At 41.6% G+C, this 18,963-nt stretch overlaps 1 protein-coding gene across 1 annotated transcript in view; it reads right to left on the bottom strand.

Annotated features, from left to right (window-relative positions):
• Positions 1-9,072, bottom strand: part of fsip1 (fibrous sheath interacting protein 1) — a 62,814-nt gene extending 53,742 nt beyond the window's left edge. Inside the window, exons 1-8 of the mRNA XM_024430703.2 lie at positions 8,829-9,072; positions 8,535-8,712; positions 5,552-5,609; positions 5,278-5,447; positions 5,105-5,186; positions 4,716-4,811; positions 1,454-1,590; positions 1,159-1,272 (exon numbers count right to left, since the gene is read on the bottom strand). Of these exons, the coding sequence (XP_024286471.1) occupies positions 1,159-1,272; positions 1,454-1,590; positions 4,716-4,811; positions 5,105-5,186; positions 5,278-5,447; positions 5,552-5,609; positions 8,535-8,705 (828 nt within the window). The 5' untranslated portion in view covers positions 8,706-8,712; positions 8,829-9,072. The remainder of the gene's footprint in view (positions 1-1,158; positions 1,273-1,453; positions 1,591-4,715; positions 4,812-5,104; positions 5,187-5,277; positions 5,448-5,551; positions 5,610-8,534; positions 8,713-8,828) is intronic.
• Positions 9,073-18,963: the final 9,891 nt, after the last annotated feature.

Below are 18,963 nucleotides of genomic sequence, written 5' to 3'. Positions count from 1 at the left end.
AGAAACAAAGGACTTTCTTCTGAAACTCGTCAGTCTATTCCATGAAGGCTAATCCATGCGAGAAATTGCCAAGAAACTGAAGATCTCGTACAATGCTGTGTACTACTCCATGCACAGAACAGCGCAAACTGGCCCTAACCAGAATAGAAAAAGGAGTGGGAGGCCCCGGTGCACAACTGAGCAAGATGACAAGTACATTTGAGTGTCTAGTTTGAGAAACAGAAGCCTCAAGTCCTCAACTGGCAGCTACCCAGCTAAACATAGTACCCGCAAAACAACAGTCTCAACGTCAACAGTGAAGAGGCGACTCCGGGATGCTGGCCTTCTAGGCAGAGTTCCTCTGTCCAGTGTCTGTGTTCTTTTGCCCATCTTAATCTTTTCTTTTTATTGGCCAGTCTGAGATATTGCTTTTTCTTTGCAACTCTGCCTAGAAGGCCAGAATCCAGGAGACGCCTCTTCACTGTTGATGTTTTGCGGGTACTATTTCATGAAGCTGCCAGTGATCAACTTGGATTAGCGAACACAACATGCCATTGGAGCACAGGAGTGATGGTTGCTGATAATGGGCCTCTGTACACCTATGTAGATATTCCATAAAATATTCCAGCTGCAATAGTCATTTACAACATTAACAATGTCTACACTGTATTTCTGATAAATATTTCGTTGTTGTAATGGACATTTTTTTTGTGATTTTCTTTCAAAAACAAGGACATTTCTAAGTGACCCCAAACGTTTGAACGGTAGTGTATATTACAACATATGCTGTAATTGTAAAGTAGGTCAGCGTTTAGGGCAGTTTAGTTAGGCCACTTCGATTTGATTAGCAAATGACTTCAAAACGGTAGATCATTTAAACAGTTTCTCTGAGTTCTCATGAGTAATGGCCATATCAACAACCATAACAGCTGTGTGAGTAACACAGTGCTTGAAAGACGTTGCTCAATACATGACAAACTATTCACACCATGATAACGAGTGATTACTGGCTACTACTACCCTAAACATAATAAGTGAAATGTTTGTGTGTAGACCAAGTGCTATGCGAGAGAGACAAATGGTGCAGTCTAGATGAACTCTGTTTGCCACATTTAGACACTTGAAAACATGAGTCCTCCTACACCACATGCTCACCATCAGGGCTGTATTTTGGCCTACCTCACAGCCTGCCTTCCCAGCATTGTCCCCTTCCTCCATGTCTCTGAGGAGCTCCTCGAGACGATACTTCTCCTCCTGTGTCATCTGCACTGGGCCTCCAGCACCACTCGCCAACTGTCATGTTTGACAAAGTAGTGACAACAATCATTGATCAGATCAGATTGTAGTTACTTTCAAATCAGTCCCCTGAGTCTTTGAGTTGAAGAACTATATTAATTTCCCATTGAAAAAACATAACATGAGTAATGTGAGACTCCAAAGTCATGCACTTTGCCCAACATGAACTTTGACATACCTCAATATTTTTCTTTACAAAGTCTTGTTTATTTTTGCCCCTGGGAACCCCACTCTGGCTGCCTTCTGACTCGTCTGCCCTCTCTTCGTGACACACTTCAGCCAAGTCTGCTGCTGTGGTGTTGAGGTCCTTTTCACCTGTGTGGGAGTCAGTGGCGGTTGGTACATGTGGCGGTTGGTACAGGAGGATGTTTTTTTTTTTCATGAGCATGGCCTTATTTCTATTACAGCATATCGGATGACTGTCATTCATATTCCATTCACCCAGTTCAATGTAACATTGATAGGCTACTACATGAATGATACTCAAATGTTCCATATACCCATCATGAGGTTGCTACAACCTAGCCTATGAATGAATGTTTACAATGTGGATGCACACAGGTCGAGAGAACATTTTGCCTGCATCTAGCTGATCTAGGGTGGACAAATTCAAGTATGTTTATCCCCGTTTCGTTCCATTTGCTTCCGTTTTAGAAATGGTTTTTTTAACAGAATCGGCGGAATGAATAGACCCCTGACCACACGTAAACACAGTTCACTTTCATAGCAGCCAGGTTGTATTCCTTCTCGCATCTATGAGCTCTCCTTCTCTCACCTTTTCCCTTCGCTGGCAGACGTCAATACACATCAGCTGTATATGGCCAGGTGAAAAAAACAATCCAAGCCAAGACTCGAAAATTGAGCTCAGATGCATCCTGTTTCAATTGATCATCCTTGAGATGTTTCTACAACTTGATTGGAGTCCACCTGGGGAAAATTCAATTGATTGGACAGGATTTGGAAAGGGACACACCTGTGTATATATATATATATATAAGGTCCCACAGTTGACAGTGCATGTTAGAGCAAAAACCAAGCCATGAGTCGAAGGAATTGTTCATAGAACTCCGAGACCTGATTGTGTCGAGGCACAGATCTGGGTAAGGGTACCAAAATATTTCTGCAGCATTGAAGGTCCCCAAGAACACAGTGGCCTCGACTTGGAGTTTGCCAAAAGGCCCCTAAAGGACTCTGACCATGAGAAACAAGATTCTCTGGTCTGATGAAACCAAGATTGAACTCTTTGGCCTGGATGCCAAGCGTCACATCTGGAGGAAATCTGGCACCATACCTACGGTGAAGCATGGTGGTGGCAGCATCATTCTGTGGGGATGTTTTTCAGTGGCAGGGACTGGGAGACTAGTCAGGATTGAGGGAAAGATGAACGGAATAAAGTACAGAGAGATCCTTGTTGAAAACCTGCTCCAGAGCGCTCAGGACCTCAGACTGGGACAAAGGTTCACCTTCCAACAGGACAACGACACTAAGCGCACAGCCAAGACAACGCAGGAGTGGCTTCGGGACAAGTCTCTGAATGTCCTTGAGTGGCCCTGCCAGAGCCCTGAACCCAATCGAGCATCTCTGGAGAGACCTGAAAAGAGCTGTGCAGTGACGCTCCCCATCCAACCTGACAAAGCTTGAGAAGATCTGCAGAGAAGAATGGGAGAAAATCCCCAAATACAGGTGTGCCAAGCTTATAGCTTCATACCCAAGAAGACTTGAGGCTGTAATCGCTGCCAAAGGTGCTTCAACAAAGTAGTCAGTAAAGGGTCTGAATACTTATGTAAATATGATATTTGTTTATTATTAATACATTTGAAAACATTTCTAAAAACCTGTTTTTGCTTTGTCATTATGGGGTATTTTGTGTAGGTTTACGAGGAGAAATAAACAATTTATCAATTTTAGAATAAGGCTGTAACGTAACAAAATGTGGAAAAAGTCAAGGAGTCTGAATTCTTTGCGAATGCACTGTATTTAGTATAGTTTTATCTAAAATTGATTACTTTTTAAATGTTTCACTATTTCTATTTTTATTAAATTTACTGAGGATGGTCCTCCCCTTCCTCCTCTGAGGATCCTCCACTGCTGGGAGCTGTTCATGCATTTTTGGATTCCAGCAGGTAAATGTGTAAACTTAGGAGTTTAAGAACCATTAGAAGGCTCTGTCTAATATCATCCTGAGACGCTTTGGAGAGACATTGTCAACAATCTAAGGAAGTATTCCAAATGACCATGTATCAATTAAAGTTTCTGGACCACTGAAACATCAATTAATGTTTCTGGACCACTGAAATACATGCAATTGAAAAGGGCCCACTCCACAATGTTCATGGCTCTCAAACTATGACTGAGTGACATGTCATCCAGCAAACAGCAAATTCAAAAGATGGGAAAAGTTGTTCATGGATAGTTTGGAGGGAAAGATGTAGCCTATGCGGTGTTTTCAGGAATGAAAGCACCAAGAAAACTGAATACACAGTGAAACCACAAAATAGTTGCATTGTTTCCTAGGGTTATACTGCCATCTAGCGTAGAATAATAAAACTACATTGCAATATAGTCCTAACGTTGTTACTTTTTAATTTTTTTATCCCCTTTATTTAACCAGATAGGCTAATTGAGAACAAGTTCTCATTTGCAACTGCGACCTGGCCAAGATAAAGCATAGCATTTCAACACATACAACAACAGAGTTATACATGGAATAAACAAAACATAGTCAATAATTCAGTAGAACAAAAGAAAAACAAAAGTCTATATACAGTGAGTGGAAATGAGGTAAGATAAGGGAGTTAAGGCAATAAATAGGCCATGGTGACAAAGTAATTACAATATAGCAATTAAACACTGGAATTTTAGATGTGCAGAAGATGAATGTGCAAGTTGAGATACTGGGGTGCAAAAAGGAGCAAGATAAATAAATAAATACTGTATGGGGATGAGGTAGGTAGATAGATGGGCTATGTACAGGTGCAGTGATCTGTGAGCAGCTCTGAAAGCTGGTGCTTAAAGCTAGTGAGGGAGATAGTCTCCAACTTCAAAGATTTTTGCAGTTTGTTCCAGTCATTGGCAGCAGAGAACTGGAAGGAAAGACGACCAAAGGAGGAATTGGCTTTGGGGGTGACCAGTGAGATATACCTGCTGGAGCGCGTGCTACGAGTGGGTGCTGCTATGGTGACCGGTGAGCTGAGATAAGGCGGGGCTTTACCTAGCAGAGTAGAGTAGCTATATTCAACCAGTAGTAGAGTGTTGGAGGCTATTTTATAGATGACATCACCAAAGTCGAGGATCGGTAGGATGGTCAGTTTTACGAGGGTATGTTTGGCAGCATGAGTTACAGGACTAGTTACAGTGTACATTGGCCTACATACAGATATATGAGCAACTTTATGATGTAAAATGTAAAATTGTGTTCCAGCATATTTAAACAAACTCACTTTCCTCCACTTGTCTGTTGTGTCTTTCATACTCTTTGTCAGGCACTTGAGTCCCAAACACAGGAGCAAAGTCCAATTCTTCACTGGATCCGTGAGCTATGGAAAATGAAAATGGATTATTACACTTAGCCTGTATATTAATAGTAAATTACCATATACAAATTCTGAGACTGAATCTAAATAACGTTATCAATTTGCTGTGACATATCCCATACAAAAAAAAGCTGATCAAAAATGGTGATAAACAAAACAAAACGTGATTTATACTGTATATCTTGGAATAGTAATTTGGCATGAGTACATTGTCCTCAAAGCTCCAGTTAATGTGCATTGTAAACAGTATCCACACTGATCTGCGTTCTGGAATTACTGTTTAATATTTCACTTACTACTGGAAGGAGCCAGGGACAAAAACATCCTTGTATTTTCTGCTTCATCTGCCCATTCTGAAGATCTGTTGGGCTTTATCTGCTGCACAGAAATAGGTAGGAAACATCCTTTAACATATAGACATTCTTAAAATGTAATTTAATGTGTGTATTCTGCGTATCCCTGTGCTTACCAATAGTTCCTGCCATAGTTTCTGATGGAGCTCCTTTCCTTTTCTCTTGACCTCTTTTTCATTTGAGATCCTTGAAGCCAAGATTTTGTCAAGTATTTTCATTTTCTTGATGGCCTTCTGGAGTTCTGGATCTTCGTTCTCCTCATCAGATACATCTCCATTGGAGTGTTCTGGAAATCCATTCAAAGAAATGCATGCATACAAATATGTTCATCCATTTTCTTTTCACTATTCTACTTCCTAAAATGTCATAGTGATATGAACTTATGCCTACCTTTCTCAGGAAGACTTTCATCTGGAGACCTGAGGTTTTCATGTGAGTTGCTGTGATCCTAGGAAAGTAATTGTAACATCTATTCAAACCACAGGTTCTAGGCCCATTGATGGGGAAAGTCAAGAGGCAGTCATGTTTACAGTTAAAAACAGTATAGTTATTTTAACATTAACATTCCGTCTTAAGGGCTTTCCAGACAAGAAGCGGAGGCATAGTTTCCCATGAATTTCGCTTTTGCACTTTCAACATTGCAGCCGGCTTTAAAGGCGAGTCGAAACTGACTAATCTACAAATCACCTTGCATCATAAATAACTACTCAATATTATTTAAATCTTTCTTGGGCACACCTTGGTGATGCAAATGACGACTTTTCAAATCAGAAAAGTCTACCGATTATGGATATACTGTACCTTCGGAGGTGGGAAAAGTGTTGCCAAACAGGCACGGATCAAGAAATAACCAGCAATATGTTACAATAAGAAACCTTACTAGAGGCAGATATATATACAGTACCAGTCAAAAGTTTGGACACACCTACTCATTCAAGGGTTTTTCTTTATTTTTACTATATTTCTACATTGTAGAATAATGGTGAAGGCATCAAAACTATGAAATAACACATATGGAACCATGTAGTAAGCAAAAAGTGTTAAACAAATCAAAATATGTAATATTTGAGTTTCTTCAAAGTAGCCACCCTTTGCCTTGATGACAGCTTTGCACACTCTTGGCATTCTCTCAACTTTTGAATGGTAGTATATTTAAAGCAACGTTTAGGATAAAGGTTAGGGTTGACTTGCCTTGTAAGGACTGGGTAACAGTAAAAGACAAAAAGACAATTTAAGAGAACACACCAAGATGCTCTTACTATTTCTGTATAGTTCAGAAAGTTATCAAAGTTTACATAGAGTTAGTTAACCACCTTCTGCCACCATTCATTTTCTACTGGTTGAATATAGGTTACACTGCTCAACCCTTGCCTAATAATAAGAGCAGCAGGTAGCCTAGCGGTTAAGAGCATTGGGCCAGTAACTGAAAGTTCGCTGATACGAATCCCTGAGCAGGGATTGTGCCCTTGAGCAAGACATTTATAACCCTAATTGCTCCTGTAAGAGGCTCTGGATAAAAGCATCGACTAAAATGTAATAAATCAGACTGTGATACCAATTATTGGTATACAGTCAAACAGAGCACTGCAAAAACTTGGAAAGTGTCACGTTCGATGTATGGAGGAGAGCAAGGCGCAGCGTGAGATGAATAAATCTTCTTTAATAAGACGAAGAACAAAGGGTTAGGTTAGGGGTTAGGGTTAAACAAACGTGAAGCTATATATGATAAGTGCAGACACAGGCAACTAACACATAGACAAAAACTCACGAAATAACCCAAGGAATATGGCTGCCTAAATATGGTTCCCAATCAGAGACAACGCTAAACAGCTGCCTCTAATTGGGAACCAATCTAGGCAACCATAGACATATAAAAACCTAGACTAGTGAAAACCCATAGACTTACAAAAACCCATAGACAATACAAAAACACATATATCACCCTTGTCACACCCTGACCTAACCAAAATAATAAAGACAACAAAGCAAACTCAGGGCGGGGCGTGACAGTACCCCCCCCCCCCAAAGGTGCGGACTCGCCTATATGGGAGGGTCTGGGTGGGCATAACTCCGCGGTGGCGGTTTTGGTGAGGCCGTGACAGAAAGTTTCCTTACAAGCCAGAATGTTGAATCAAATTACATTTGAACTAATGTCGTTCCCAGACACTTCCACCCAAATGTCTGGTGGACCAACGCATCAAGCTTGGCCTTTGTTTGCCAAAACAGAAAGACCTGGACAAATTGGCTTTGGCTTAATCATCTCCCACAACACACAGCTAGCTGTGTGATTCACAAAAAATGTTCTGATTCAAATAATTTACTCAGTAGGTCACTTCCATAGACTTCTATGGTCACAGGCTTATATGCGCAATAGCCTGGGGATGAGGTTACATTTGAACTTACTCTATCGGTTGTCTGTGTGCGGTTGGTCCTTCAGTGGGTCAACATTTTTGCCAAAATATCCATAGGAAAGTATTATTTAAAGTACTGCTGTTTAAATTTCTGTCACATGCGCAAAACCATGTAAAACAGCTGCAAGACTTCAGTTAATATGCATGAATTACATGCATGTGTCTTAGGTCTCGAGCAAACAAATATTCACCACACAGTGAGACTTGTGTGTTGAAGTCGGTTTAATAATTCTTTCCTGTGGATATTTTGTCTACCCAGACCCAAAAGCCATCATCAAAGCCTCCAAACACAGTACAAAAGTGTAAGAAACTCCACCACACCAAATTATTCTAAGGTCCTCAAATGGTTCTTGAACAAACATGCACAGCAACCACACAACACAGCCTCTACATGGGACCTTCAGGTACAAAGCTCCAACCTGGACAGTTTGCTAACAGAACCAAATATGGTGGTGCTTTTATACAATGAGTATACAAAACATTAAGAATGCCTGCTATTTCCATGACATAGGCTGACCAGGTGAATCCAGGTGAAAGCTACAGTGTGATGCCTTATTGATGTCACTTGTTACATCGACTTACAATCAGTGTAGCTGAAGGGGAGGAGATGGCTTGAAAATCGTTCTTTAACCTTTGAGACATGAATTGTGTATGTGTCATTCAGAGGGTGAATGGGCAAGACAAAAACTTTAAGTGCCTTTGAACCGGGTATGGTAGGTTTGTGTCAAGAACTGCAATGATGCTGGGTTTTTCACCACAACAGTTTCCTGTGTGTATCAAGAATGGCCCACCACCCAAAGGAAATTGTGAAACATTAACCAGATACTATCAGGTTCAAACTGTGTCCCCTTCTTGACACATTATTCCAAATGTGTTTTCTTGACTTGACCCTTTACTTCTTGAGGAGCATATGTCAGGTCATCTTGTTCTACACGCACAAAGTGTGCATGCAAGCACATTACCTGCTTATTGTTGGGGGCATCATCGCTAAGGACCACCAGGGACGTCGGGCTGGGATGAAAAACTCTCCCGACGTCAGGCAGTGACACAGTTGATACACGGCTACCCGGGCGAGAACGCTCGTTGGATGCCGGGCGGGAGATATCATCTAAACTGCCTCTCGTAATATCCATGGGTGCTCTGGTAACGTTAACGTAACCCAATATTAGACTAGAGCATTTTGCAATGAGTATATAGGTAAATAAATCAAATGTTCTATTGTATTTTTCGTTAAATTATAAATATAGCCTAGATACCTGATAGCTGTGTAGGCAGGGGTGGTGATGTTTCTCTTTCCGAATGGTAACTAAGGACGCAAAAGACCCGGATGTGGTAACTACAAACTTTGAATACAAGGCATATATATGTATTATTAGCATCACGGTTGGTGCAATCTGGAATCCTTGGGAAATTGACATTTAAAATGGTAGGGTTAGGTTATGGTTATAGTTAGGGTATATGGGTTTAGAGTAGGGAGGTCCCAAGGATCACAGATTGCACTAACATTCGCTTCACAGAAGAAACCTGTAGAAGCATCTATCCACATGACTTCCCGTTTTCAGATTTTGCCTTCAAAATACAAGTCCGAGGTAAAACGCTATGTGTATGATACGATATCAATCTTTTTGGCAGCTTCGCATAGTGCGTAATATAAAAATGTGGTTCAAAAAGTATAACCAAATCAGGGAAATGTTTGAGCATTTCTACTTCATATAAGATAAAGAATATAATAAGTGCTCCCTGAGTGGTGCAGCGGTCTAAGGCACTGCATCTCTGTGCCAGAGGTGTCACTACAGTCCCTGGTTCAAATCCAGACTGTATCACATCCGGCCGTGTTTGGGAGTCCCATAGGGCAGTGCACAATTTGCCCAGCGTCATCCAGGTTTAGCTGGGGTAGGCCGTCATTCTAATTAAGAATTTGTTCTTTACTAACTTGCCTAGTTAAATTATATATATATATATTAAATAAATAAATAATTACAATGACAGCCTACCCCAGCTAAACCTGGATGACGCTGGGCCACATTGAGAAACGGAAACTTAAGTAAGTAAGCTTAAGTACATGAAGGTTAGGTACATTAGCCTACTGACAAAAAATATACAATTAAGAAATAAGAAATTATTCTGATTGTATAATTATTCTTAATTTACAGATGTGATGTTTAAGAAAAGTCTTTATTTTTGTTATGTTGCACAAACAAATTTCACTGTACAGGAAAAACAATTGATTGTGTATCCATAAAACCATGGTCCAGTTTACTCACGAGACTCCCTAGAATACAAAAAAAAAAAAAAAAAGCTAGGGATCAATTCCAATTTTATTGGTCACATACACATATTTAGCAGATGATATTGCGGGTGTAGCGACATTCTTGTGTTCATAGCTTCAACAATGCAGTAGTATCAAACAATTCACAACAATACACACTAATCTAAATGTAAAAGAATGGAATTAAGAAGTATATAAATATTAGGATGCGCAATGTCTGACTGACATTGACTAAAATATAGTACAGTATATGAAATGAGTAAAACAGTATGTAAACATTATTACAGTGACTAGTGCTCCATTAAAAGTGACCAGTCATTCCATGTCTATGCAGATAGGGCAGCAGCCTCAAAGGTGCCGGGTTGAGTAAGCAGGTGATAGCCGGCTAGTGATGGCTATTTAATAGTCTGATGGCCTTGAGATAGAAGCTGTTTTTCAGTCTCTCGGTCCCAGCTTTGATGTACCTGTACTGACCTCGCCTTCTGGATGAGAGCGGGGTGAACAGGCCGTAGCTCAGGTGGTTGATGTCCTTGATGATCTTTTTGGCCTTCCTGTGACATCGGGTGCTGTAGGTGTCCTGGAAGGAAGGCAGTCTGCCCCCGGTGATGCGTTGGACAGACCGCACCACCCTCTGGAGAGCCCTGCGGTTGCGGACGGTGCAGTTGCCATACCAGGCAGTGATGCAGCCCGACAGGATGCTCTCAATTCTCCCTTGTTGCGCCTTCTTCACCACACTGTCTGTGTGGGTGGACCATTTCAGATTGTCATTTATGTGTACGCAGAGGAACTTGAAGCTTTTCACCTTCTCCACTAAGGTCCTGTCAATGAAAATAGGGCCATGCTCTCTCTGTCTTCTGAAGTCGACACAACCTGCCTGGTATGGAAATTGCTCGGCCTCTGACCGCAAGGCACTACAGAGGGTAGTGCGTACGGCGCAGTACATCACTGGGGCTAAGCTGCCTGCCATCCAGGACCTCTACACCAGGCGGTGTCAGAGGAAGGCCCTAAAAATTGTCAAAGACCCCAGCCACCCCAGTCATAGACTGTTCTCTCTACTACCGCATGACAAGCGGTACAGGAGTGCCAAGTCTAGGACAAAAAGGCTTCTCAACCGTTTTTACCTCCAAGCCATAAGACTCCTGAACAGGTAATCAAATGACTAACCGGGCTATTTGCATTGTGTCCCACCCGCCAACCCCTCTTTTACACTACTGCTACTCTCTATTCATCATATATGCATAGTCACTTTAACCATATCTACATGTACATACTACCTCAATCAGCCTGACTAACCAGTGTCTGTATGTAGCCTCGCCACTTGTATAGCCTCGCTACTGTATATAGCCTGTCTTTTTACTGTTGTTTTATTTCTTTACCTACCTATTGTTCACCTAATACCTTTTTTGCACTATTGGTTAGAGCCTGTAAGTAAGCATTTCACCTGTTGTATTCAGCGCACGTGACAAATAAACTTTGATTTGAAGTCCACAAAAAGCTCCTTCGTTTTGTTGAGGTTATTTTCCTGGCACCACTCCGCCAGGCCCCTCACCTCCTCCCTGTAGGCTGTCTCGTCATTGTTGGTGATCAGGCCTACTATTGTTGTGTAATCTACAAACTTGATGATTGAGTTGGAGGCATGCGAGGCCACACAGTCATGGGTGAACAGGAGGGGGATGAGCACGCACCCTTGTGGGGCCCCAGTGTTGAGGATCAGCAAAGTGGTGTTTCCTACCTTCACCACCTGGGGGCAGCCCATCAGGAAGTCCAGGACCCAGTTGCACAGGGAGGGGTTCAGACCCAGGGCCCCAAGCTTATTGATGAGCTTGGAGGGTACTATGGTATTGAAGGCTGAGCTATAGTCAATGAACAGCATTCTTACACAAGTATTCCTCTTGTCCAGATGGGATAGGGCTATTGCATAATATGTGGATCTATTGGGGCGATATACACATTGATGTGGGTCCAGGGTGTCAGGTAAGGTGGAGGTGATATGATCCTTAACTAGCCTCTCAAAGCACTTCATGATGACAGAAGTGAGTACTACGGGGTGATCGTCATTTAGATCAGTTACCTTTGCTTTCTTGGGTACAGGAACAATGGTGGACATCTTGAAGCAAGTGGGGACGGCAGACTGGGATAGGGAGATATTGAATAGGTCAGTAAACAAACAGCACAGGAATGACATCATCAATATGTATTGATCACATCTTTACTAGTGCTGCAGAAATGTGCTTGAAAGCAGTATCCAGATCCATCGGATGTAGTGATATTAATATAGTAGCCATATCTAGGAAAACCAAAGTTCCAAAGGCTGGGCCTAATATAATGTATAAGAAGTCATACAATAAGTTTTGTAGTGATTCCTGTTGTTGAATATCTTTTGGTCCGTGGTGTTTAATGAGGAGCAAACAGACACTGCACTTGACACATTTATGAAATAGCTTATTCCAGTTGCTAATAAGCATGCACCCATTAAGAAAATGACTGTAAAAACTGTTAAATCCCCATGGATTGATGTGGAATTGAAAAATGTAATGGTTGAGAGGGATGAGGCAAAAGGAATGGCAAATAAATCGGGCTGCACAACCGAATGGAAAAGTTATTGCAAATTGAGAAATCATGTGAGTAAACTGAATTAAAATAAGAAAAAAATACACTATGAAACCAAGATAAATGAAATAAAGAATGATAGAAAAATGCTTTGAAGCACCTTAAATGAAATTCTGGGAAAAAAGGCAAACTCAGCTCCATCATTCATTGAAACAGATGGCTCATTCCTCACAAAACCAACTGATATTGCCAACTACTTCAATTATTTTTTTAATTGGCAAGATTAGCAAATTTAGGCATAACATGCCAGCAACAAATGCTGACACTACACATCCAAGTATAACTGAATAAATGATGAAAGACAAGCATTTTAATTCCATAAAGTTAGTGTGGAAGAGGTGAAACAATTATTGTTGTCTATCAACAATGACAAGCCACCGGGGTCTGACAACTTGGATGGAAAATTGCTGAGGATAATAGCGGACGATATTGCCACATCTTCAATTTAAGCCAACTGGAAAGTGTGTCCCCTCAGGCTTGGGGGGAAGCAAAAGTCATTCCGCCACCTAAGATTAGTAAAAAAAACTTTACTGGATCAAATAGCCTACCAATCAACCTGTTACCAACCCTTAGTAAACTTCTGGAAAAAATGGTGTTTGACCACATACAATGCTATTTTACAGTAAACAAATTGACAGCAAACTTTCAACATGCTTATAGAGAAGGACATTCAACAAGCACAGCACTTACACAAATGACTGCTGATTGGCTGAGAGAAATATTTGACAAAAAGATCGTGGGGGCTGTTTTGTTAGACTTCAGTGCGGCCTTTGACATTATCGATCATAGTCTGCTGCTGGCAAAACTTATGTGTTATGGCTTTACACCACGTGCTATATTGTGGATAAAGCGTTAACTGTCTAACAGAACACAGAGGGTGTTCTTTTAATGGAAGCCTCTCCAACATAATCCAGGTAGAATCAGGAAATCCCTAAAGCAGCTGTTTAGGCCCTTTACCTTTTCAATCTTTACAAATGAATTTCCACTGGCTTTGAGGAAAGCCAGTGTCAATGTATGCAGATGACTCAACACTATACATGTCAGCTACTACAGCGACTGAAATGACTGCAACATTTAACAAAGAGTTGCAGTTAGTTTCAGAGTGGGTGGCAAGGAATAAGTTTGTCCTAAATATTTCTAAAACTAAAAGCATTGTATTTGGGACAAATCATTCACTAAACCCTCAATCTCAACTAAATTTTGTAATACATCATCTGGAAATTGAGCAAGTTGAGGTGACTAAACTGCTTGGAGTTACCCTGGATTGTAAACTGTCATGGTCAAAACATTTATACAACAGTAGCTATGATGGGGATAAGTATGTCCATGATAAGGCACTGCTCTACCTTCTTGACAGCACTGTCAACAAGGCAGGTCCTACCTACCCTAGTTTTGTCGCACCTGGACTACTGTTCAGTCCTGTGGTCAGGTGCCACAAAAAAGGAAAATTGCAATTGGTTCAGAACAGGGCAGCACGGCTGGCCCTTGGATGTACACAGAGAGCTAATGTTAATAATATGCATGTCAATCTCTCCTGGCTCAAAGTGGAGGAGAGATTGACTTCATCACTGCTTGTATTTATGAGAGGTATTGACATGTTGAATGCACCGTGGTGTCTGTTTGAACTACTGGTGCACAGCTAGCACACCCATGCATACCCCACAAGACATGCCACAAGAGGTCTCTTCACATTCCCAAAGTCCAGAACAGACTATGGAAGGTGCACAGTACTAAATATGAACCGTCCAGAGTAGTGATTGCTAATCAGGCGGGCAGGTGCGGGCAGCGATTGGTTGAAGAGCATGCATTTAGTTTTACTAGCATTTAAGAGCAGTTGAAGGAGAGTTGTATGGCATTGAAGCTCGTCTGGAGGTTTGTTAACACAGTGTCCAAAGAAGGGCCAGAAGTTTACAGAATGGTGTTGTCTGCGTAGAGGTGGATCGGAGAATCACCAGCAGCAAGAGCGACATCATTGATGTATACAGAGAAGAGAGTTGGCCTGAGAATTGAACCATGTGGCAGTCCCATAGAGACTTCCAGAAGTCTAGACAACAGGCCCTCCGATTTGACACACTGAACTCTGTCTGAGAAGCAGTTGGTGAACCAAGTGAGGCAGACATTTGAGAAACCAAAGCTGTTGAGTCTGCCGATAAGAATGTGGTGATTGACAGAGTCGAAAGCCTTGGCCAGGTCAATGAATACGGCTGCACAGTATTGTCTTTTATTGATGGTGGTTATGATATCGTTTAGGACCTTAAGCGTGGCTGAGGTGCACCCATGACCAGCTCGGAAACCAGATTGCATAGCGGAAAAGGTAAGGTGGGATTCGAAATGGTTGGTGATCTGTTTGTTAACTTGGCTTTCAAAGACCTTGGGAAGGCAGGGTAGGATAGATATAGGTCTGTAACCGTTTGAGTCTAGAGTGTCTCCCCCTTTGAAGACGGGGATTACCGTGGCAGCTTTCCAATCTTTGGGGATCTCAGACGATACGAAAGAGAGGTTGAACAGACTAGTAATAGGGGTTGCCACAATTGCGGTGGATAATTTTAGAAAGAGAGGGTCCAGATTGTCTCGCCCAGCTGATTTGTAGGGGTCCAGATTTTGCAACTCTTTCAGAACATCAGCTATCTGGATTTGGGTGAAGGAAAAATGGGGGAGGCTTGGACAAGTTGCTGTGGGGTGTGCAGAAGAGCTGTTGACCGTGGTAGCGGTAGCCAGGTGGAAAGCATGGCCAGCCGTAGAAAAATGCTTCTTGAAATTCTCGATTATCGTAGATTTATCGGTGGTGACAGTGTTTCCTAGCTTCAGTGCAGTGGGCAGCTGGGAGGAGGTGCTCTTATTCTCCATGGACTTTACAGCGTCCCATAACTTTTTAGAGTTTGTGCTACAGGATGCAAATTTCTGTTTGAAAAAGCTAACCTTAGCTTTCCTAACTGCCTGTGTATATTGGTTCCTAACTTCCCTGAAAAGTAGCATATCGCGGGGGCTATTCGATGCTAATGCAGTGCACCACAGGATGTTTTTGGCATGGTCAAGGGCAGTCAGGTCTGGAATGAACTAGGGCTATATCTGTTCTTAGTTCTAAAAAAAAAATATGGGGCATGCTTATTTAATATGGTGAGGAAGGCACTTTTAAAGAATAAGCAGGCATCCTCTACTGACGGAATGAGGTCAATATCCTTCCAGGATACCTGGACCAGGTCGATTAGAAAGGCCTGCTCGCTGAAGTGTTTTAGGGAGAGTTTGACAGTGATGAGGGGTGGTCGTTTGACCGCGGACCCATTACGGACGCAGGCAATGAGGCAGTGATCACTGAGATCCTGGTTGAAAACAGCAGAGGTGTATTTAGAGGGCAGGTTGGTCAGGATGATATCTATGAGCGTTTCCTGTGTTTACGGATTTAGGGTTGTACCCAGTAGGTTTCATGATAATTTGTGTGAGATTGAGGGCATCTAGCTTAGATTGAAGGACGGCCGGGGTGTTAAGCATATCCCAGTTTAGATCGCCTAACAGTACAAACTCTGAAGATAAATGGCCTGCGATCAATTCACATATGGTGTCCAGGGCACCGCTGGGGGCTGAGGGGGGTCTATAACAAGCGGCAACAGTGAGAGACTTATTTTTGGAAAGGTGGATTTTTAAAAGTAGAAGCTCGAACTGTTTGGGCACAGACCTGGATAGCATGACAGAACTCTGCAGGCTGTCTCTGCAGTAGATTGCAACTCCACTCCCTTTGGCAGTTATATCTTGGCGGAAAATGCTGTAGTTGGGGATGGACATTTCAGAATTTTTGGCAGCATTCCTAAGCCAGGATTCAGACACGGCTAGGACATCAGGGTTGGCGGAGTGTGCTAAAGCATTAAAAAAACTTAGGGAGGAGGATTCTGATGTTAACATGCATGAAACCAAGGCTTTTATGTTTACAGAAGTCAACAAATGATAGCGCCTGGGGAATAGGAGTGGAACTGGGGGCTACAGGGCCTGGGTTAACCTCTACATCACCAGAGGAACAGAGAAGTAGGATAAGGGTACGGCTAAAGGCTATAAGAACTGGTCGTCTAGTGCGTTGGGGACAGGGTTCTGGGCGTGGTAGAATAGATTCAAGGCATAATGTAAAGACAACCTATGCGTTGGGTGACAATGAGAGAGGTTTCATCTCTGGAGGCATCAGTTAACCTCGGTGAGGTCTCCGTATGTGTGTGGGGTAGGACGAAAGAGCTATCTAAGGCATTTTGAGTGGGACTGAGGGCTCTACAGTGAAATAAAACAATAAAAACTAGCCAATACAGCAGTAGACAAGGCATATTGACATTAGAGAGAGGCATAAAGCAATCACAGGTGTTGATCAGGAGAGCTAAGACAACAACGGGTAAATGGCGATGAATGGGCGAGGACCGCTAGCAGCTGGTTAGGTGGCTAGCTCCTGATGGAATTTCCAGTTATAAAGAATAAAAATAGCAGATCCGTACCAAATTGGGTGAGGCGGGTTACAGGTAAGTAAATTTAGTTCGTAGATAGAAAGAGAGATTAAGATATATACGAAAAAGACCGGCTATTTACATGGGATAAGACACTGGAAAAGACATATACACGTCCTACTTCGCTGCCATCTTGGATTTAAAATAATAATAATAATTAAAAAATGACCAAGGTTTAATCCACAAAAGCAATGTTACAACAAAAAAATCATTGTGACATGTGTAACGAAAACGGCAGATGTTGAAGAAATGTTCTCAAGATCGACTAACATTTTATCCGATCGACAGGGGTGGGTTTTTATTTTGTGGTTGTAAGGCCGGTTGGATGCCAAATCTCTAAAACGACGTTGGAGGCAGCCTATGGGAGAGAAATAAACAGTGAGTTCTCTGGCAAAAGCTCTGGTGGACATTCCTGGAGTCAGCATACCAATTGCACGCTAACTCAAAACTTTAGACATTGTGTTTGTGTGACAAAACTGCACATTTTAGAGTGGCCTTGTATTGTCCCCAACGCAAGGTGCACCTGTGTAATGATCAGGCTGTTTATGTCAAGCCTGTCAGGTGGATGGATTATCTTGGCAAAGGAGAAACGCTCACTAAGAGGGATTTAGACAAATTTGTGCACAAATTTGAGAGAAATACACGTTTTGTGCAATGGAAAATTTCTGGGATTTCACCTCATGAAACATGGAACCAAAACTTTACATGCTGTGTTCATATTTTTGTTCAGTATTGCTTACAAGAGTGCAAATTTCACATCACGGACCATGGCGATAAGTAGGCACATGAGAATATTTAGAACATGGCAAAACGTCAATTCTTGCATTCAATTCAATGAGCAGGGCATACAGATTGTCGCCACTTTATTTTACTAATAAGATTATGGAAACACTTCAACCACTTCATTTCTATTCGACATTCTGGCTTTTTAGGAAAAAGTACAGCATTTTTTTGGTGTGACGACATTTTGTCCAGCTATTTTTATGAGAGGGGTCCAGCTGTAACATCATGCCTTAACTTATATAAAATGCATTAATTTTACAATGTATTATTTATTATTGAATATTTAAAATAATAATAATAATTTAAATATCATGTTTTAAAAGATTCCTTTCGAAATCCCCACTTCTCCTTATATGGTTCCTTTCAAAACCACACTCCTTTCGACCACCACTTTTCCCAAGAGATGACATATCAGTAGGTGGCAACCAAAAGACCCTGAGGAATGACTGCTCTGAGACATGATGTCGCAGCTGGACCGTATTGGTTTTTATCGACAAGACAGTTCAATGGAAATGCACAGTGTAAGACAATTGTCGCTATCTATTTTCATTTCAAATTTTCTACAACAACAAAAAAATCAGAAGACCAGCATCCCGGAGTCGCTTCTTCAATGTTGACGTTGAGACGGGTGTTTTGTGGGTACTATTTAATGAAGTTGCTAGTTGAGGACTTGTGAGGCGTCTGTTTCTCAAACTAGACACTCTAATGTACTTTTCCTCTTGCTCAGTTGTGCACCGGGGCCTCCCACTCCACTTTCAATTCTGTATATTGCCAGTTTGCGCTGTTCTGTGAAGGAAGTAGTACACAGTGTTGTACGAGATCTTCAGTTCCTTGGCAATTTCTCGCATGGAATAGCCTTCATTTCTCAGAACAAGAATAGATTGTTCTTGAAGAAGAAAGTTCTTTGTTTCTAGTCATTTTGAGCCTGTAAACGAATACACAAATGCTGATGCTCCAGACACTCAACTAGTCTAAAGAAGGCCAGTTTTATTGCTTCTTTAATCAGAACAACAGTTTTGAATTGTGCTAACATAATTGCAAAATGGTTTTCTAATGATAAATGAGCCCTTAAAATTATAAACTTGGATTCGCTAACACAACTTGCCATTGGAACACAGGAGTGATGGTTGCTCATAATGGGCCTCTGTACGCCTATGTAGTTTCCATTAAAAATCAGCCGTTTCCAGCTACAATAGTCATTTACAACATTAACAACGTCTACACTGTATTTTTGATCAATTTGATGTTATT

The sequence above is a fragment of the Oncorhynchus tshawytscha genome, linkage group LG08 (genome assembly GCF_018296145.1).
Source record: "Oncorhynchus tshawytscha isolate Ot180627B linkage group LG08, Otsh_v2.0, whole genome shotgun sequence".
NCBI classification, from domain to species: domain Eukaryota; kingdom Metazoa; phylum Chordata; class Actinopteri; order Salmoniformes; family Salmonidae; genus Oncorhynchus; species Oncorhynchus tshawytscha.
This window is presented reverse-complemented; position numbering and strand designations above follow the sequence as displayed.